The following is a 22,055-nucleotide window of genomic DNA, read 5'->3' as shown; positions in this document are numbered from 1 at the left end:
TCATTGCTGGAGTATAAGGTTAAGGCAGTTAGTGTAAGTGGGTTTAAAAAATGTTTTAGGCAAGTTCCTGTTATTAACCAAGTAGACTTAGGGGAATATCCACTACTTATCAATGCGTGATAGTAGTATGGGCTCTGATTACTGTTTGGGATCTTGCCTGGTACTTGTTACCCTGGATTGTGCACTGCTGGAATCAGGATACTGGCCTCGAATGCCCTCAGTCTGACCCTTTATGGCAGTTATTATATTCTTATGATCTTAGCACCTTGTAGCAACAGTGTCTCTTAAATTTGTAGGAACTCCTTTCTGAGACTATATGAAATCATGCATGCCTCTTCTTGCTGGCTATAGCATGAGCCCTTTGGTAATTAATGGGCAGCATGCAGGATACAGATAGCTTGGCCCTGCTTTGGTATGGCACACACACTCCACATAGCACCTCCTCTTCCTCCTCCCAAGTCTCCTCCCTGGAGTCCTTCCACCCTCTGTCTTAACCCCAGCCGGAGTGAGATGGGAAGGGCATGCATTGAGCACTGAATGTGACTTAGTTTGAGTGCTGGGAACAGCAGCAGAGGAGGAGCTGCTCTTGTATATACAGAGAGCTGGTCCATCATGATGTTTTTCATGTGTCTCCATCTCTCCCTCCATTTTAAAATTTAGAAGAGGGACTGGTAAGGTTTTCAGTGCTTCCCAGTTCTTCTTTTGGCTATTTAATCTTCTCAATATCTGTACTGCCTGTTTAGTGGAGGCTGGTGTAACACACAACATTTTTTCAAAGTAGGTACATCATGGGCTTGAAAAAATTGGGAAACACTGACCTAGAGATTTTGGTAGCAGATTCTTGACAAATTCTGCATGATCTCCCACATGAAGAATGCTGTAGACGCTGGTGTTCATTAACTCTTCCTGGTTATAGCCCAGATAAACTGTTACATTCTCTGACACAAACACAATTCTTCCCTCACGATTCACAACAAAGAAAAAGCCATCCAGAGCCTGAAACATAAAAAAAACCAAAACAAAACACAAAATGTATCAGCAAGAAAGAAATTTGTATTCATGTTTAAAATACCTTTGCTGATCAATTACCTTTCAAAACAGTCAATATTCCTGGTAAGTATCAAATGACTTTGCATATTCTTTGGAAAAAATTGTGCATATGATGATACAATGGACAGATTTTAAAAACATCTGAATTACATTTTTACTACGTTAAAATAGCTGCACAAAAGAAAATAAAACAGTAAGTGGAAAGGAGCAGTTTAAAATGAAGAGAAAATCAAGGGTACACAGACATAAATCCATTTTAGGGATAGGACCGAAAGATTCAGTCTTTGCTCATACTTTACACTATACCTTGCTGCAGAGCTCTATTCCTATAAATAAATTAAAGGACTCTTTCATGATCTTGTCCACAGTTTAGAGCAGGGGAACCCATCTATGATAGGCTTATTCCATTCACAAGCTTTTCCAGAATACATGGAAAGCAATGCATCCACAGCACCCTTTAAAGCTGACATTGCACTACAAAAACATATACAGATGATGCAAAATGGTTCTTAATAATAAACAGAAATGCAGTAATTGTTTTGCATTTTAGAATTATGAACTCTGACAACTTGGACAAATATGGGACTGCCTTGGCACAATTTTAAATAAAATGTAAGGTCAATTATTTGATAACATCCTGCAGCACAATGGTCCTTATGAGCATGGCCATGTGCCTGTTCTTCTACCAGTTCAGACAACTAAGCCACATGTGTGATGGAAACCTCAAAATTTGGACAGATTGACTTGGCTTCAGAACTTTGTAAAGAAGCTTTCCAGGCCTCAAATTAACAGATTTGCTTTCTGTTTGGCTGCAGCTTTATTCAATGACATCCACTGTATTACAGTAATTAAAGTGCAACTACTACCATGCTGAATGACTGCAAGCCCAAGCAGAGAAAATTCTCTTCTCCTCAGTGGCAATACTGAGGACAAGTATACAAGAATACATCATCACTGTTCATTTCTGTGTCCCTTCAAACATAAAGCAATTTTTTTTATTGGGAAACATAGTTACAGCTAGGAGAGACACAATACTATGTGATGTTCAGCAGTTCTGTCATACTTAAACAAAACAAAAAGGCACCATAAGCATCAGAATGCGTATGGATGCCTGTTTGTGTAGTGTCTAACTTTTCAGAGTGCTAGTAAGTGCAGTTTTATTATGCATGGATATGACATTGCACTAACACATAATACCTGTTCTAAACTCATAGGAGGTATTGAATTAGAAAAAGTGAATTACATTAAGGGATTCAAGTAACATATTACGGTAAATGATGATGAGGAAGAGATATGCTGTGACTCAGGTGGCTTAATGTTCGAGCTTGTTTTCCACGGGGCCAGCACAGAGATGACAGGTTCAGGCCTCAGAAAAGAATGCTACTGCAGCAATCACTATTGGCTACAGTGCGGTGCTGAGGAATAATTTTGGAGGCAATTTTTCTGTAGCCCTTGGGATGACAAGGACATCTGAAATGTGCTTGATTCTGCATAGCCAGTGGTTTCTCGCATTTAATTGTTCATGGCACCTTTTGCAGGAGTGGGACAACAAGCCACAGACAGCAATAGTGCACTACACCTCAATTCCTCTCTCCCTGTCATTTGTGTGGTCAAGAAGAAACCAGTAGAACATTTGCTCACCATTCCCCCACATCTTCCACAATGACATGCATCCATTCTAAAGTGAAAGCTCACCCTACAGAAAGGAAGAGACCATAAAGACAGTGAGTGAGTGTCATTAGTGTCTTCATAATTGTGCTGCCACTGCTGTTCAGGAGGAAGTAAAGGTGGTAAGAGTTTTAGACTAAGAGTGTGGGAAGAGTAAGAGGAAAGAACTGAGTGAGCAGATGAAGGCTGGGAGTGAGCTGGAAGCTGAAGAGGGGGAACTGAAGACAGTAATGAGAGGGGAACTCTAGACTTGGTGGGGTGAGAATGAGAAGCTGAAGGAAGGACAGGTGGAAGAAGGAGCTCAAGAAGACTAGAGGTTGAAAGATATGACACTGATAGAGACTAGGAAGGTCAGAAAAGAGTAAGAGGGAGCTGGAAATCGATGGGGAAAGAAGTAGATTAAAGCTGAAAGATGTGATAGACAAGGGTAGGTGCTGGAAGCGGGTGGTGACAGAGGGTAAAGCAGAGGTAAAGCAGAGTTGCTTACCTGTAATAGGTGATCTCCAAGGACAGCAGGATGTTTCCAAAACTTTGACTTGGCCTACCGAGTATGCCCAGCATGCCCTATACCACATGTTCATGCGGGGCTCCTCTTCAATCTCATAACATAGAACTAAAATGAAAAATAAAAATAGGAGAAACCCAACTCCGTGGGATGGCGGGTAGGTTTCGTAACAACTATCATCCTGCTGTCCTTGGAGAACACCTGTTACAGGTAAGCAATTCTGCTTTCTCCAAGGACAAGCAGGATGGTAGTCCTCACACATGGGTGAATCCCTAGCTATAGGCTGCTCCCCAAAACAAAAGGGGACCAACAAGACACCAACCAGGTGCCAATAGGTACAACAACAACAACAGTGCTGTTGGTAACAGAAGGGGGTCCTAGGCAGGAAGTGCTGGGCTCTAAACCTCAAAAAGGTTCCGAAGGGCATACTGGCCGAACCTACTGTCACGTCAGTCATCCCTTCCAGACAATACTGAGATGAAAATGAGTGGAGAGAACTCCACATCGCAGCCTTGCAGATCTCCTCCACAAGAAATGCTCACAAGTGGGCCGCTGACGTTGCCATGGTTCTGACAGAATGAGCCTTGACATGATCCTCAAGATGCAGTCCTGCCTGGGCATAATAGAAACAGATACAATCTGCTGGCTAACTGGATAGTGTCTGTTTAGCAATGGCAACTCCCAACCTATTCTTATTGAAAGAAAAAGTTGGGTGGACTGTCTATGGGCTTCTGTCCACTCCAAAAAGAAAGCTAAGGCTTGCTTGCAGTCCAAATTGTGAGGTGCTCATTCGCCTTGGTGTGAATGGGGCCTGGGAAAGAAAGCTGACAGGACGATAGACTGCCCAAGGTGGTGACTAACTTCCTAAGATGGAAGTTAGTTACCACCTTAGGCAGGAACTTAGGGTGCATGCTCAAGACCACCCTGTCATGATAACATTTAGTATATGGTGAATTAAGTTACTAAGTCCTGGAGTTCACTGACCTTGCACGCTGAAGTGACCGTCACTAAAAATATGACCTTCCAGGTCAGGTACTTCAGGTCACAGGTGTGTAGCAGCTCAAAAGGAGCTTTTATCAGCTAAGCTAGTACCATGCTGAGGTCCCAAGATGCAGTGGGAGGCCTTAGAGGAGGCTTCAACTGAAGCAGGACCCACATACAATATACAACTATAGGCTGTACAGAGATGGGCATACCATCTACACCATGGTAGTATGCACCACTTGCAATCAGATGGACCCTAAAGGAGTTAGTTTTCAAACAAGCCTTCTAGATTTAGAAAGTAATCAAGCAGTTTTTGTGTGGGACAGGAGAATGGATTTAGGGCCTTCTGCTCACACCACATGGAAAACCTCCTCCAATTCACTCCAGAGGCCCTTCTAGTGGAAGGCTTTCTAGAAGCCACAAGGACCTGAGATACATCCTTGGAGAGATCAAGTGGTTGCAGGATTAACTTCTCAACATCCGGGCTGTGAGCGACAGGACCTGGATGTTGGGATGCTGCAACCTTCCTTGATCCTGCATGATGAGATCTGGGGAAGTCCCCAGACTGACTGGTTTCCGGATGGATAACTCCCATAGGGATGGAAATCAGATCTGTCTCGGCCAATGAGGGGCTATGAGGATCATAGTCCTTCTGTTCTTGCGAAGCTTCAAGAGAAGGAAATGGAGGATACGTGAACAGAAGACCCTTGCTCCAATTAAGGCAAGGGCTTCCGAAGCTGGTTTGCCGTCCGTCCCGTACAGGAAGCAGAATAGAGTTAACTTTCTGTTCCAGGCAGAAGATCTGATAAACCACTTCCTGGTTCCGGGATCATTCATGAGGTCTGAAGGCTCGACTCAGTCTGTTCGTCATCACATTCTCCGTACCTGCCAGATACACTGCCCTGAGTACCATCCCGTAGGACAGGTCCCATGACACGAACTGGACCACTTCCTGACATAGGAGGTACGATCCCGTACCTCCCTGCTTGTTGACATACCACATCGCTACCTGGTTGTCTGTTTGGATCAGGAAAGCTTTGTTGGACAGCAGATCTCTGAAAGCCCATAGCATGTACCTGATTGCTCAGAGCTCTAGAAAGCTGATCTGGTAACAGCTTTCCTGAGCGGACCAGAGGCACCGGGTGCGAGGCCCCTCTACACGAGCTCCCCAGCCCAGGGTGAATGCATCCGGAGTTAGGACAATGTGTGAAGGAGGACTCTGGAAAGAGATTAGAGAGTACCCGCCACCAGGACAAAGAGTCCCAGAGAGACAGGATGACTTGGATGCGTGACTGGAGGATCTGTTTGGCCTGGCAACATTGCGATCTCAGGGTCCACTGAGTTCTGCGCTTGTGTAAACGTGCCAAGGGAGTGACATAGACGGTTACAGCTGTGTTGCCCAACAATCTCAGCAAGTGCCGGACTAACACTTGCTGGCTCTCCTGGACCTCGGCCTCAATGGACGCCAGGTTGACAGCCCATGGACCAGGCAGGAAGGCTTTTGCCTGAGCCATGTCTAGCAGGGCTCCTATAAAGTCCAACTGAGGTGATGGACTAAGATGGGACTTTGGGTAGCTGATGATGAGCCCTAGTAACTCCAACACCCAGATGATCAAACTCATGGAGCAAATGTCCCCTGCCTGAGATGTGGCTCCTGACCAGCCAATCATCCAGATAGGGAAAGACATGCACTCTCAGCCTGCGGAGGTGCACTGCAACCACGGCCAGGCATTTTGTGAAGTCATGTGGGGCTGATGCCTGCCATTACGGCAACACTCTGTACTGGAAGTGCTGTTTCTCCACCACAAATCGGAGATACTTCCTGTGATCTGAGAAGATCTCAAGATGGGTGTATGTGTTCTTTAGATCGAGTGAGCATAGCCAGTTCCCGCTTTGCAGAAGGGGGATCATGGTGCCCAGGATACCATCTGGAACTTTTCTTTTTTTTTTTTTTAGAAACTTGTTCAAGGCCTTTAGGTCTAGGATAGGATGGAGTCCTCCTGTTCTCTTTGGAATCAGAAAATATCTGGAGTAGAAGCCCCTCCCTCTCTGCCTTGGTGGAACAGGCTCGACCGCCCTGGCTGTTAAGAGGGCGGAGAACTCTGCGAGCAGTACTTCCTTATACGCTACCAGCCCCCAAAACGGGCACCGAGGGCAATTTGGTGGAACACCCAATACATATGGTACCCCTTTCAGATGATGGACAGAACCCACTGGTCTGAGGTTATACTAGACCACCGGTTCATGAAGAACCGCAGCCAGCTCCTGACCCGGGGATACAGGGTCTCGTGTCTCTTTCTGATTTAGTCAATACCCCGTCCCTGGAGTTGACCAAGATGCCAGCTGGGGCTTGGGAGCTCTCTGCTGCCTGGGGCAGCCGTGGGAGCTCACATGCTGCTGACGGGAGCGAGGATAGTACCTCCTCTGGCGATAGAAAGACTTCCTCTGCCCCTGCCTCACCGACCTCCTGGATGAGGAGGACGGGTCCAGAGTGCCAGTCGAGACATATTGTAGGGTCTCATGGTGGTCCCGCAACAGGGCCACCGTGTCCCTCACCCTATCTCCAAAAAGCTTCTCCCCAGTGCACGGCACATCTGCGAGCCATTCCTGAACTCTTGTTGGAGATCAGAGCTCCGCAGCCATGCTATTCTGTGGATGCCGATTCCCACTGCAGAAGCCCTCGCTGCCATTTTAAAAACATTGTAGGTCACCCAGTGCTCATGTTTTCTGCACTCCAGGCCCTTCTGCACCAGTGAAAGGAGGGAGTCCTGCTGTTGCTGAGGCAGCTGCTCGGCTATCTCACACTCCTGTTTCCAGAGGTCCCGTGAGTATTGGCTCATGAAGAGCTGATAGGAGGTGATGCAGGCAATAGGCATGGCCGCCTGGAACACTTTCCTCCCAAGAGCGTCTAACGCATTGTGGTCCTTCCCCAGGGCGCCAAGGAATGGGTTCAAGAGTGCATGGCCCACTTGAGGGCAGATTCGACAACCACCAATTGGTGGGGACCTGACACTTATTGAATCCGGTAGCCTTCTGGTGAGGTAGACCCCATCTGCCTTCCTGTAAATGGGAGGCACTGTGAGGGAGTGGTGTTCCCATATCCTCAATAGCAGCTCCTTAAGGATATCATGCACTGGGACTGCCACGATTTTTTCAGGGGGCTCCACAAACTGGAGGATCTCAAGCATTTTGTGTCTGGCATCTTCCTCCATCAACAAATGAAACGGAATGGCTTCAGACATTACCTGCACAAAACCTGGGAAAGATAAGTCCTCCGGTGGGGAACTCCTTCGTTCTTTTGGAGGAGACAGTTCTGAGGGGAGACCCTCTGAGTCCTCAGAGGAGGTGTCATAGTATCATCCCATCAGGGGTAATAAGGACCCTCATCCTCACTGTAATCAACAGGTAATGGGGCCCTGGGTGCTCGGCCTTTGTCCAGAGGTACAGTCACCAGCAAACTCGTTGCAGGTCCTGGCTGGACAGGGGACAACAGGCTGCAGTGACTCTACCGGCCTAAGCAGAGTTTTTTCCTCCAGTAACAACCAATGCATCGGTCGGGGGAAGCATTGGTGCCCTGCTGGGCATCAATGGCCTCCCGGGAACTGGCACCAGCCAGGCTGGTAACACACTGATAAGCATAATGAGTCATTCCAGCAGCGGTTCCCAAAGCGGACAGGAGATGCGTCGGTGCCACAGGACTGATACCTTGCAGTGTCTGCTCCACCGCCAGCTGGTCACACCATTCCAGCTCTTTCTCGAAAGTTGCCGAAGCCAATACTGACTGGAGGAAGGAGGGGTGGCCATATGTTCCTTGTATCCCCGAGATGGATTGGCAAGTGGCACCAGGACCATTGGAGACCATCGCAGACCCCCGGCATCGATGGAGGATGGGAGCTCTTGCTGTGAAGTCGCTTCGGGGGCATCATGGCATGAGCCAGTGCATCCCCGTGCCCAGCACCATGCATTGAAGGCGATCAGTGCCTATGCTTCCTTGACTTTCCTCTGTGCTCAGCCCAAACTTTCCCCAGTGCCGAGGTCGAAGATGAGGATACCAACCTCCTCGACCTGGAGGAGATCGAGCGTGGCCAGTCTGCAGTGCCCTTTTCCACCAGTAGCATCAGTGGAACAGACGGTCCTGCCGATGTCAATGGCATGGTGTCCACCGGTGCGGCTCCAAGGTCCATCAGTGCCAAAGCCGCTAATGCCGAAGTCGATGGCTCAGATTTCCCCGACTCGAAGATAGATTTCTCCATTTTGTTGAGTCAAATGCAACGTCTCTTCAGGATCATTTGCGCACACTTGCGACAGCCCCGGATGCCATGCGGTGCCCACAGGCAGAGGACACACATCATGGGGGTCCGTGATAGACATGGCCTTTGGGCACCGGGAGCCATTACTGAAACAAGAAAGAGGAATCCAGAATGATGGTGACGGGCAACGATGACTGTTGAGCACTGAGGCACCACCACTATGGGGGAGGTCAAAACGAAAGAAAACTTACCCGAAAATGCCAAGAAAACTATCTAAGGAGGCTACGGGAGGGACAGAGAGGGACCTGGCATTTATTGAATGCGAGGAAAACCCCACAAAAATTGGGGAAAAATGTTTTCCCCAAGTTTTAAAGAAAAAATTTAAGAGCTCACTCACACCATGATGCGAAAGCTCTGTGGAAAAAAACAAAACATTGAAGAGAGCCCCCGCGTAGATGTGTGGTATCGGACATGCTGGGCATGCTCAGTATGCCAAATCAAAGTTCTGGAAATTCTGACAGAAGTTGTCCGTGCTGGGCTCCATCTGATTATGACATCCCCATGTGTGTGAAAGACTACCATTCTGCTTGTCCTTAGAGAAAAGACAGTATACCAGGAGAAGAAATAGGCAAAGAAATGGAGAAGATAAGTGGTAAGACGTTGATGGAGAAAAGAGAGAGAGAATAGAAAGATGGTGAGAAGTAATATGACAGATAGTATAAAGTCGGAAATGGTAAGAGCGAGAGATATGGAAAGAAGAAGTAAAGGAGAACCAAGGAAAAGAACCAGATAAAAATTAAACTAAAAACAGAAGAGGGACTGAGAACAGCACAATGAGAAAAAATTACAGAAAAAGTTACAAGAGAATAAATTTTAATTTTCAGTTTAAGTATTGAAATTTTGAAATGTTATTTATATATTACTATACATTTTAAAGAAGGTACCCAACTGCAAAAGATACATATATATCTAAAAGGGTGGTAATCCCCATGCCTTCTGTTTAGAGAAGTAATCACTGAACCGGCAAGTTACACCCATGCACGCTTTTCTTAATTTTCATCCTCTAGTCTTAGGGATCCACAATGTTTATCCCATGCCTTTTTGAATTCTTTAACTGTTTTTATTTTTACCACCTCTTCCGGAAGGGCATTCTAGGCATCCGGTACCATTTCCGTGAAGAACTATTTGCTGATGTTTGTTCTTTGTCGACCCACTGGATTTTCATTTTGTGACCCCTAGTTCTACTAATTTCTTTCCAACGGAAAAGGTTTGAAGTTTGTGCATCATTAAAACCTTTCAGATATCTGAAGGTCTTATCATATCTCCCCTGCACCTCCTCTCTTCCAGGGTATACAAATTTAGATCCTTCAGCCTCGCCTCATAAGAACATAAGAACATGCCATACTGGGTCAGACCCAGGGTCCATCAAGCCCAGCATCCTGTTTCCAACAGTGGCCAATCCAGGACATAAGAACCTGGCAAGTACCCAAAAACTAAGTCTATTACATGTTACTATTGCTAGTAATAGCAGTGGCTATTTTCTAAGTCAACTTGATCAATAGCAGTTAATGGACTTCTCCTCCAAGAACTTATCCAATCCTTTTTTAAACCCAGCTACACTAACTGCACTAACCACATCCTCTGGCAACAAATTCCAGAGCTTTATTGTGTGTTGAGTGAAAAATAATTTTCTCCGATTAGTCTTAAATGTGTTACTTGCCAACTTCATGGAATGCTCCCTAGTCCTTCTATTATTCGAAAGTGTAAATAGCCGATTCACATCTATTTGTTCAAGACCTCTCATGATCTTAAAGATCTCTATCATATCCCCCCTCAGCCGTCTCTTCTCCAAGCTGAACAGCCCTAACCTCTTCAGCCTTTCCTCATAGGGGAGCTGTTCCATCTCCTTTATCATTTTGGTTGCCCTTCTCTGTACCTTCTCCATCGCAACTATATCTTTTTTGAGATGCGGCGACAAGAATTGTACACAGAATTCAAGGAGCGGTCTCACCATGGAGCGATATAGAGGCATTATGGCATTTTCCGTTTTATTAACCATTCCCTTCCTAATAATTCCTAATATTCTGTTTGCTTTTTTGACTGCTGAGGCACACTGAGCCTACGATTTTAAAGTATTAACCACTATGATGCCTAGATCTTTTTTCTGGGTGGTAGCTCCCAACATGGAACCCAACATCGTGTAACTACAGCAAGAGTTATTTTTCCCTATATGCAATACCTTGCACTTGTCCACATTAATTTCATCTGCCATTTGGATGCCCAATATTCCAGTCTTGCAAGGTCCTCTTGTAATGTATCACAATCCGCTTGTGATTTAACTAGTCTGAATAATTTTGTATCATCCACAAATCTGATAACCTCACTCGTATTCCTTTCCAGATTTATATATATATATATATATATATATATATATATATATATATATATATATATATATATATATATATATATATATATATATGTATTGAAAAGCACTGGTCCAAGTACAGATCCCTGAGGCACTCCACTGTTTACCCTTTTAATCCTATTCTCTGTTTCCTGGCCTTTAAATAGTTTGTAATCCACGAAAGGACATCGCCTCCTATCCCATGACTTTTTAGTTTTCGTAGAAGCCTCTCATGAGGGACTTTGTGAAATGCCTTCTGAAAATCCAAATACACTACATCTACCGGTTCACCTTTATCCCTGTTTATTAACCTCTTGAAAAAAATGAAGCAGATTTGTTAGGCAAGACTTTCTTTGGGTAAATCCATGTTGACTGTGTTTCATTAAACCATGTCTTTCTATATGCTCTACGATTTTGATCTTGAGAATAGTTTCCACTATTTTTCCCAGCACTGAAGTCAGACTCACTGGTCTATAGTTGCCCTGATCGCCCCTGGAGCCTTTTTTAAATATTGGGGTTACATTGGCCACCCTCCAGTCTTCAGGTACAATGGATGATTTTAATGATAGGTTACAAATTTTAATTAATAGATCTGAAATTTCATTTTTTAGTTACTTCAGTATCCTAGGATGTATATCATCCGGTCCAGGTGATTTGCTACTCTTTAGTTTGTCAATCTGGCCTACTACATCTTCCAAGTTCACAGTGATTTTGTTCAGTTTGTCCTACGCAACACCCCTGAAAACCATATCCGGAACTGGTATCTCCCCATCATTCTTATTAGTAAACACAGAAGCAAAGAATTCATTTAGTCTTTCTGCAATGGCCTTATCTTTCTTCTGGCTTTAGCTATTATCTTGTCACACTGCTTCGCCATCTTCAGGTTACCAGACACTATTGCCCTAAGATCCCTTTCTTTGCCTGTGCACATCAGTCTTTCAAACTCCCCCATCAGATACAGCTCTTTTGGACTATGAATCCCAGCTGCCAAATCTTAGACCACTCTTCAAGTTTTCTTAAATCACTTTTCATTTTCCCTGCTTTAGGCATGTCCACTCTGTTGCAGATCTTAATATCATCCTCAAATAGATAAACTTTACATTTTATCTCTTCTGCAATGTTGCTCACAAAGATATTGAACAGAACCGGTCCCAACATTGAACCCTGTGGCACTCCACTTAACACAGTTATCTTTTCAGAGTAGGTTCCATTTACCATTACATGCTGTCTTCCTTCAATCAACCAGTTTGTAATCCACACCACCACCTTGGTGCTCACTCCCAAGCTTCTCATTTTATTCACAAGCCTCCTGTGTGGGACCATATCACAAGTTTTGCTGAAATCCAAATAGATCACATTAAGCACTCTTCCTCGATCCAATTCTCTTGTCACCCAACCAAAAAAAGTCCATCAGATTTATCTGACAGGACCTTCTTCTGGTGAATCCATGCTGCCTCGAAACCAGAAACTCACCCGATTGTAGATAGCTCACTATCTTTTCCTTCTGCAGTATCTCCTTTAATTTTCCCACCATTGAGGTGAGGCTTACTGGCCTGTAGTTTCCAGCCTCCTCCCTGCTACCACTCTTGGGAAGCAGGATCACCACTGCTCTTCTCCAATCCCATTTCTAGGGATCTACTGAACGGGTTCTTCAACAGATCCACCAGCACATCTCTGAGCTCCCACAGTATCTTGGAATATACTTCATCTGGCCCCATAGCCTTATCCACCTTGTTTGCTTAGCTCTTCCTATACATTCAGCTCTATAAAAAAAGAGTTTTGTCTAACCCATCCACATCTACGGTCTTGTCAAACAGCAACCATCTTGTCTCCAGGGTCTTTTTTTGTGAACAATGAGCAGAAGTATATGTTTAATATTTCTGCCATTTCTTCGCCTCTCTCCATGCATTGCTCCTTGTCACCTTTCAATTTCACTATACCATTTCTGGCCTCCCTTCTTTCTCTGATGTATCTGAAAAATGATTTGACTCCTTGTTTTATCTCTTTGGTAATCCTTTCTTCCACTTGACCTTTTGCTTTCCTTATTTCTTTCTTCATCTCCCTCAGTTTTAACAGATATTCTTCCCTGTGTTCCCTTTTCTGGGATCCTTTATTGTTATTGAACACTGTTCTTTTTGCTTTTATTTTTTCAACCAATTCCTTTATTTATTATTTAATAACATTTTTTAATCGCTTCCCTGATTAAAAATCTCTTGAAGCAATGTACAATGCATATCACAATATTAAAATACATCTTACAATGATATCTACAAAACTGAACAATAAAAGCATAAACCATCTCTATCCACATATTACACCCCTCCCTCCTTTTTCGGTCCATTTATTATAGCAAATTACCAGCAAATTGGGTCATCAACCATGTTTTAAGTTTTTTCCTGAATTGTTTCAAATCAAGTTCTTTCTGCAATTCTAAAGGGCACTCATTTCACATAACTGGAACTCCACTCTCAAAAGATCTTTTTTGCAATCTAATTTTTTGGTAGTTTTTTATTGAAGGAATTTGCAACAAAGATTTTCCCTTAGATGCATCATACCATTTTAATCATCTTTTCAGTCTTGGAGATCCAATACCTCAGAGAACTCTAGATTGCCCCATTAGTATGCATATTGTTGTACTCTGAATAACTTTGGAGTTTACAGAAGGTTTTTGCTGATATACCCTGATAAAGTGAACTACAATAATCTATGCTTGATAATATTAAAACATAGGTTACAGCTTTCAAAACTTGAAAATCTACATATGATGGAGTTGTCTAACTATTTGAAGTTTCCCATAAGTATGACGAGCCACATTTGCTGTCTGTTTTTCCATAGACAAATTTTCATCTAAGATTACTTCCAAAGATCTTATCTCTCTTTTTGGGTACAAGTGTATTCCCTCCAATAACTTTCAGGACCAAACTTCAGTAACTTTGTTTTAGAACAGTTTAATACCATTTTATTTTCACATAATCAATACAACACAGTTTGTAAAGAAAGATTCAAGTTCAAGTCTGTATCATCCTGATTGTTTCCAAGTGGCGCCAACATCTGTAGTCATCATCATAAATATACACAGTATCTCAAGCCGAAATTGTCGCACCAACCTTCCCAAAGGAGCCAGGAAAATGTTAAATAACACTGGAGATAGAGAAGAGCCCTGGGGCACCCCTGAGTGGACATCTCTACTAAGAGATTCTTTCCCTTGCCAAAACACAAACTGTTTTCTATGTATTAAAAAGCTAAAAAGCCATCTTAGGACCATTTCTCCGAAGTCAGCATCCTTACCCTGTTGTTAGAAAATGTCATCAAAGGCACTTGAGAGGTCCATCAATACTAATAATACAGTCTAGTTCTTATCCAACCTAGGTAATACATCATTCAGTATATCAGATAACAGAGTCTCAGAGCAACATCCTCATCTAAATCCTTCCTGAGCTATATCAAGGGAAGCTATTTTTTTTTCAATAAAATCAGTTACTTTGAGAGCCAGATCAGATTCTTTTTCTTTTTACTCTTGTTTACTTTTCTAACTTATAGATTTGTTGCCTTTGTAATAACTCCTTTTAATTTGGCCCATTGTTGCTCCATCTTACCCATTTTCTCCCAGTCTTCCTCCAGGTACGTCTCCCATGTTGACAAAAGTCCGTATTTGTGAAATTCAAAACTCGAGTCTTCGTGTGACTTCTCTGTATCCTATTCGCATAGAACCATACTGTCTAATGCTCACTGGTACTGAGGTGAGCCTCTACCCAAACATTAGAGACATTATCACCATTAGTGAGCACTAGATCGAGTACAATACTCTTTTTCGTGGGCTCCATTACCATTTGTTTGAACAGAGCCCCTTGAAGGTCCATCCACTATCTCTCTACTTCTTGTAGATTCCGCACAAGGGATACTCCAATCCACATCCGGAAGATTAAAATCTCCACAAGCAACACTTCTCACATTTTTCCCATCTTTTGGATATCTTCAATCAGATCTCTGTCCAGTTCTTCTGTCTGAGTTGGAGGTCTGTAGATCAAACCAGTAAAAATGGAAACACCATTTTTTTTTTTTTTAAGGACGGTCCATAAAGCTTCTTTCTCTACTCCATATCCCTTGCAATTCAGTTGCTTGGATATTGTTTTTGATATATAGAGCTACTCCTCCCACCTTTCTGTCCTTTCTTAAAAATGTATAGCCCAGGATGGTCATATCCCAATCATGAGACTCAATAAACCATGTCTCCGTAACAGCAGCAATGTCCAAGTACACCTCAACCAGTAGCGCCTGCAGGTCTGGGATTTTATTGCCCAGACAATGAGCATTTGTGGTCATAGCTTTCAAACTGCTCTTCAAAGTCACATTTTCTGCTTTTTTGATTTTGTTACCTTCTCTTCACTCATCCTGTTTTGCTTGCTCTCTAGTTTAAATGCCTGGTAATGTATAATCTGAATTTTTCACTTAGCATCCCTTTCCTACCATAGACAAATGTAGGCCATCCTTACCATATAAACTTTTATTGCTCCATACAAGACTCCAGCTTCCAATGTATCCAAAACCACTTTTCTTACTCCAGGTTTTGAGCCAAGAATTAAATGATCTATATGGCATAGACTTTCCTTTCTATTTCCATGAACAGGTAATACTTCAGAAAATGCAATAGTCTTTGACATGTGTCTAATTTTCTTTCCTAGATTTTGAAAATCTTTCTATCCTTCATGGACACTATTTCTAGCAAGGTCATTGGTCCCCAGATGAATACGCTTATTTATTTATTTAAAAAGTTTTGTATGACGTCATTCAAAAGAAACATCACAACGGTTCACATTTATTTATTTATTTATTAGTGGGTTTTTTTATATACCGCTCATCGTTTGGAACATCTGATCGGTTTACAGTAGAACAGCAATAATTCAGCAACAGGCTTTACATGGAACTTAGTGTATAACAAGATTGGCAGTAGGAAGAAAGTAGGAGAACAACAAAAGCAAGGTAAACAATAGCAAGTGGGAAATAAAATTTCTAAAATATATACAAATAATTACAGCTGCATATGGCAAAGTGTTGCCTTGCAGTCTTAGATACAATTCGAGGGTGGTGAGAGAAGGGGGGGTGAGGGGGTAAATAATTAACATAACAAAAACTCATAAAACAACAATAATATATATCAGTGGAGAAAATTACAAAAATGTTTTCAATATGAAACAAAAACTATTATTAAAAGGACGGGAAATAAAATCATAAGGTTAGCTTTTTCATTCTAGCTGTTTCCTTTCTCTAGGTAGTCTGCATAGGCCTGTTCGAAAAGCCATGTCTTCAGGGCTTTTTAAAAAAGTTTTAAACTCTGTTTCAAGTCGTAATTCAGCAGGCATTGTGTTCCAGATACAGGGACCAGCAATAGAAATGGTTCTATCGCGTACTAGTATGAGGTGGGCTGTATTTACTAATGGAATTTGCAATAGTCCTTTATTTGCTGATCTTAATGATCTGTGTGGAGTATGTAGGCGGATTGAAAAGTTCAACCAGTCTGTTTTTTGTCCATAGATAGCTTTATGGAGAATACAACAAGTTTTGTAATATATTCTCTGCGATATCAGTAACCAGTGTAATTTTACCAGGACAGGTGTAATATGATCGCGTTTCATACAGTTTGTTAATACTCTCGCCACCGAGTTCTGGAGCACTTGTAAGGGACGTAATGTGGTTTATGGGAGACCCAAAAGAAGAGAATTACAGTAGTCTAATGACGAGAAAATTAAGGCTTGCAACACAGATCGAAAATCATTGACATCCAGCAAAGGCTTCAGTTTTCTCAGAACCAACAATTTATAGTAACCCTCCCTCAGTTTAGTAGTGATATGTTTTTTAAAATTTAGCTGACGATCGATTGTTATCTCCAGATCTCTTACTGAATCAGAGAGAGTTAACTTAATATTGTTTGGTAAAGCAAGGGTGTTATTAGTGCTATTTTTTGGTTTTCTATCAAGGAGAATGATTTCAGTTTTCTCCATGTTTAAAGCCAATTTCATATGGCATAGTAGTTGATTAATAGCAGACAAATAAATGGTTATCCGTTTAAACGTTTGTTCAACTGTATCTGATATGGGAACAAGTAACTGAATGTCATATCAGAGTCCTTACTTTCTTCTATAACTGCTTTGACCACTTGGGTTTGCATTTCTGTTAGTTGAGAATCCTGTAAGGCATTTAACCGTTGTCTCCCCATCAAAATGAGTTGTCAGATGACTGAGTCTGAGTCAGATGACTGAGTTGTCAGATGACTCAGTCTGATGACTGAGTCTCCCAGCAAAAGAAGTTTTCTTTTCTGACATTTGATCATGTTGAAGGTTTTCTGAGTGCATTGGGTGACTACTTCCCTTTCAGACATCACTTCATATTCTATTGCTGGGGCTTCTTCATTTTCCAATGCAAAAAATGCATTATGTAAGGGTAACAGAGGGGAGAGTGGATGTCTCTTCATCACCCATTCCATGAACATAAAAGTCCAAACTTGAGTTTTCAACAAGTGGAAAAAAAGAATGTTAGGAGATGATGGAGGGGTAAGAGTGGAAAATGTTATTTATTAATTACTTATTTATTTAAACAATTTATATTATGCTGATCCACAAATCTTAGCAGATTACAAATTATATACACAAAAATATTTAACAGTAATAATACATCATGAAACAGCAATTGATTACCCAAACAAGTAATGAAAAACAATAAAACAGTCATGAGAAGAAAGACAAATATTCACTAATCAGCGAACCTAATCAGGAAAAGCTAGAGAGAAAAAATATATTTTAGCTGCTTTCTGACCCGTAGGCAATGAGAAGATGGAATGGAAGAACCAGAAGTGGTAAAAAGGAGAATGAAGAGAGGAATAAAGATGATGAAGAGGAGCATGCATAATGGAAGTAGAGATATAAGAGAAGGGAAGTTGAGATGGTTGAAGACATATGGAGTAAAATGCAGATTTAAAGAGAGACAAAGGGAGTTTGAAGGGTGGGACATGAAAGATTAGAAGAGGGGGCAATGGAAGGGTGAAAGAGAATAAAAATGAGATGGGCAGGAAGGTCTCAAAATTCTCAATATTGGTGGCTCTTTATTTTGAGTTAATCAGAGTTTAGTCTTGTCTCAATACCATGGCTGAGCAAATATAAGCTCTTTTCTCTGTGTGCTTCTTATTTAGAATAGACAAGCATCACACATGGAGGAAGGAATGCACCATGTAGCAATGTACTCCAGGGCCATCTAGGGGGGTTAACAGGGACAACTGTCCCAGGCCCCACACTTTGGGGTGCCATACCCTCGTAAGGTCAGCCCTGTAGCACTCTTACATCCTCACAGCCAGTGCTCCATTATTATTTTTGCCCAAAAGGTAGAGAGAAGAAAGGCTGAAAGGGGATCTGAGAATGCATATAGAGAGCTATAAGATGGTGGAGAAAAAGATACAGAAGGGAGATGAAGGGCTATGAGGTATCAGGTGTGGAATGAGGCAGAGGAAAGTATTAGAGATGTAAAATATTAAATGCTTAAAATGAGTACAGGGTAAGTAAAGTTTTATTGTTTAGTCATTTAAAAGTTTATTTCCCAGCACAAAATGGGGACCCACTCAGTTCGATCCATAGCTGACTTCTGGGTTACTTTTTTTTGGCATGCTGCATGGCTCCCCATATTGGGGCAGGCTAGACTGCTATTGGTCAGCTCAGGGAGGGTGGAACAGGCTAGTGAGAGCTAGTCAAAGGGAGCATTCCTGGGTATATACCATTTAAAATGTTAACTTTTTAAATATATATTTATGGTATAATTTTCAAAAGGATTTACTGTACATGTGTAAAATTAGCATATACCACCGCAACTTTCAAAAGTCCATTTATGCATCTAAAGTGCACTTATATGTGTAAAACATTGACAATTCAACAGCGTATATCGTATCAATTTTCAAAAATCCATCAAACCACATAAATCGTTTTGAAAACTGCCCCCAGGACTTTTTAAACAGGCGCGTGGGCGTATATGTGCATGTGTTTGTTGCCCCGCACCCAGGGAAGCTGGCATTCTATAACATATACACATATATGTGTGCATGCTATAAAACAGCCTGACCATGTGCAGACGTGCATGAAATGTTAAGTGGACATGTGCTTGTGGCATGGAAATCCCGCTTCTACCGCGAAAACAGGGGAATTTTAAAAGATATGCAAGCCAACATCATTGCCCGTTTTCCTAATTTGTTCCCAGTTCGCCCAGTTAAGGGATAGGACTTCTAAACCACCCTAGTTTAATAACCCTTCTTCCCCCCATTTTCCCTGACCCTTAAAACCCCGCTGAATTGTTAAATTTTTTTTCTTTTACGACTTATATGCTATCCAAAGCTGAAATAAAGTTACGTGGCAGGGGACCATGGCGGGCGCCTGTGCGCATATTTATGTACAAATTTCAAAGTGAAATCCAGGAACGTCCATTTCCCGCCCCTTTTTCAGAACTTTTTATTTGTGCGCGTAGCGACAAGTATGCTCATACATGGGCAGATCCGCTTGCCACACACTGGCCCAACTTTTGCATGTATCTTTCAGTTTAATTTTATTTACACATTTTTATTCTGCACCATCCACTAAAACTGATTCAAGGCGATTAACAATAATACAATTGAAGTCATAAAATTCCATAAAACATAATAATAAAACACAAAGAGTAAAACTTACATAATCAAAAATTAAACAAAAGCTTCAATAAAGCAGCATGCCTTAACTTTTTTCCTAAACACCTTAATATCTGCCTCTCTGCATATTTCTGGGGGTAAAGTATTCCACAATAATGGCCCAATATAGGAAAAAGCTCTATCTCAGGTGGATTGTAGTCTAAAATTGCACAAGGATGGAATGGTAAGTAACTGAGAATCAGCTGATCGCAATCTCCTATTTGGACAATATTCTAATATTAGACTATGTGCAAAACAAAGATGCTTACAATAAACAAGCTTCTGAAAAATAACTACCAAGGAGAATTTACTATTTACCTGATAATTTCCTTTTCCTTAGTACAGACAGGTGAATCCAAAACCAGTGGGTTATGCACCTCTACCAGCAGATGGAGATGGAGCAAAGCTGACATCACAGTATATATATATACCCTTGCAGTGATATCAGCTCCCAAGTATTCTCTGCAATAGCCAACTGTGGACAAACTAACAAAACTTGATTATTAACAGATAACCATTCCAGCACTCAGCCAACAGAAAAACACTGAGTTCAGACCAAGGGTGTAATAACACTAATCTAGGGTCTGGATTGACACTTACCAGTACTCTCCTGGAACACACAGCCATGCAGGAGGACTTTAGCACAACCATTAAGCAGCCAAGGGTGGGAAGTTGGATTCACCTGTCTATACTAATGAAAACGAAATTATCAGGTAAGTAGTAATTTCTCCTATCTTAGCATTCAGACAGATGAATCCAAAACTAGTGGGATATACCAAAGCTACTCCCGAACAGGGCGGGAGGCTGCTCGCAGTCCAGACAAAACTACACATGCGAAAGCTCCATCCTCCCGAGCCTGCACATCCAGATGATAATGCCTGGAAAAGCTGTGTAAGGAGGACCAAGTCGCAGCTCGGTAAATGTTGACGGGAGACAATAATCTAACTTCCGCCCATGACACTACCTGAGACCTAGTGGAATGAGCTCTAACTGACTAGGTAATAACTGCTCAGCATCCAAATATGTGGCCGTGACTACCTCCTTAATCCTGCGATGCTGGTCCATCCTATTTACTCCCACCATGGAGAATAAACAGCCGGCTTGTTTTTCTGAGAGGTTCAGAAACCTCTAAATACCTCAACATATGCCTTTTGACATCCAAGGGCCATATCAGGCATTATTCCTCTACATCTCTTGCCCTGTCCAGAGATGGCAGGGAAAGACTGATTCAAATGAAAATCCTAGAACACTTTTGGCAAAAAGGAAGCAACAGTACACCTAGCTGTATTGCCCCTAGAGTCACTCGTAGAAATGGCTCCGGCAAGACAAGGCCTGTAGTTTGGATACTCGATGCGCAGAAAAAATTACCACAAGAAACAACATTTTTAAGGTAAGATACCTCAATGAAAAGTTATGCATTGGTCAAAAAGTAAGGCCCTCTAAGAAATCCAAAATTAGATTAAGACTCCACAAGGGCACTGATAACCGCAAGGGAGGACGAAGACACTTAATTCCTTTCAAGAAATGGGTCACATCCAGATGAGCCAACAAAGGCCCACCATTCACCTAACCTTGGAAACAGGCAAGAGCCGCCACCTACACCTTTAAGGAATAAAGGGCCAACTCTTTACTCAATCCATTCTATAAAAATTCCAAAATGAGCAGGACCTTAACCGAATGAGGAAGAACCCCTCGATCTTCATATCAAGCCTCACTTACTCACCATACCCAAACACAGACTAAGTAAGTGGAGAACATTTTCGCTCGTAGCAAGGTAGCAATCCCACAGTAGAATATCCACGCTTCAGCAATTGAGCCCTCTCAAGGGCCACACTGTAAGACAAAATCGATTCGGATCTTCGTGAAGAACAGGACCCTGCCGTAGCAGATTCCTATGCACCGGAAAGCAGAGGGGAGAATCCACCAGAAGCCTTCATAGATCTGCATACCACAGTCTCCTGGGCCAATCTGGTGCCATTAGAAGCACCATCCCAGTATGACCCTTGATGCTCTGAATCAATCTGCCCAACATGGGCCACAGGGGAAAAGCATACAGCAGATTGCCCTCAGGCCACTTCTATACGAGGTCATCATAGAAACATAGAAATGACGGCAGAAAACAACCAAACAGCTCATCTAGTCTGCCCAGCAAGCTCCCACAATTATTTTCCCATACTTATCTATTTCACCGACCACCAAGTTCAGAGCCCTTGTTGGTAACTGTTTGATTCGAATTTCCTGCCACCCCCTACCATTGATGCAGAGAGTAATGTTGGAGTTGCATCAAAGGTGAATCATAGGGCTTAATGGTTAAGGGTAGTAACCACCGCATCAAGGAAGTTACCCCGATGCTTGTTTACCCAGACTGCACAGATCAATGCCTTGTTGGATGTTGTCTGAATGTAAATCCTCTTTTCCACATTTTTCCCTGCCAGTGAAGCAGAGAACAATGCTGTATATGCATTCAAAGTGAAGTATCAGACTTAATTGGTTTAG

General features: G+C 42.4%; 1 protein-coding gene across 3 annotated transcripts in view; it reads right to left on the bottom strand.

The window, feature by feature from the left end:
* The window catches only part of NCOA1 (nuclear receptor coactivator 1), a 1,093,244-nt gene that overhangs the window by 341,809 nt on the left and 729,380 nt on the right, over positions 1–22,055 (bottom strand). For all 3 annotated transcript variants that reach the window (XM_029596190.1, XM_029596192.1, XM_029596191.1), the window contains exon 9: positions 819–996. In XM_029596190.1, coding sequence (XP_029452050.1) covers positions 819–996 — 178 coding nt within the window. The remainder of the gene's footprint in view (positions 1–818; positions 997–22,055) is intronic.

Source organism: Rhinatrema bivittatum, chromosome 3, assembly GCF_901001135.1.
Source record: "Rhinatrema bivittatum chromosome 3, aRhiBiv1.1, whole genome shotgun sequence".
Taxonomy (NCBI): domain Eukaryota; kingdom Metazoa; phylum Chordata; class Amphibia; order Gymnophiona; family Rhinatrematidae; genus Rhinatrema; species Rhinatrema bivittatum.
Note: the sequence above shows the minus strand (reverse complement) of the source record. Positions and strands in the feature narration are given on the sequence as shown.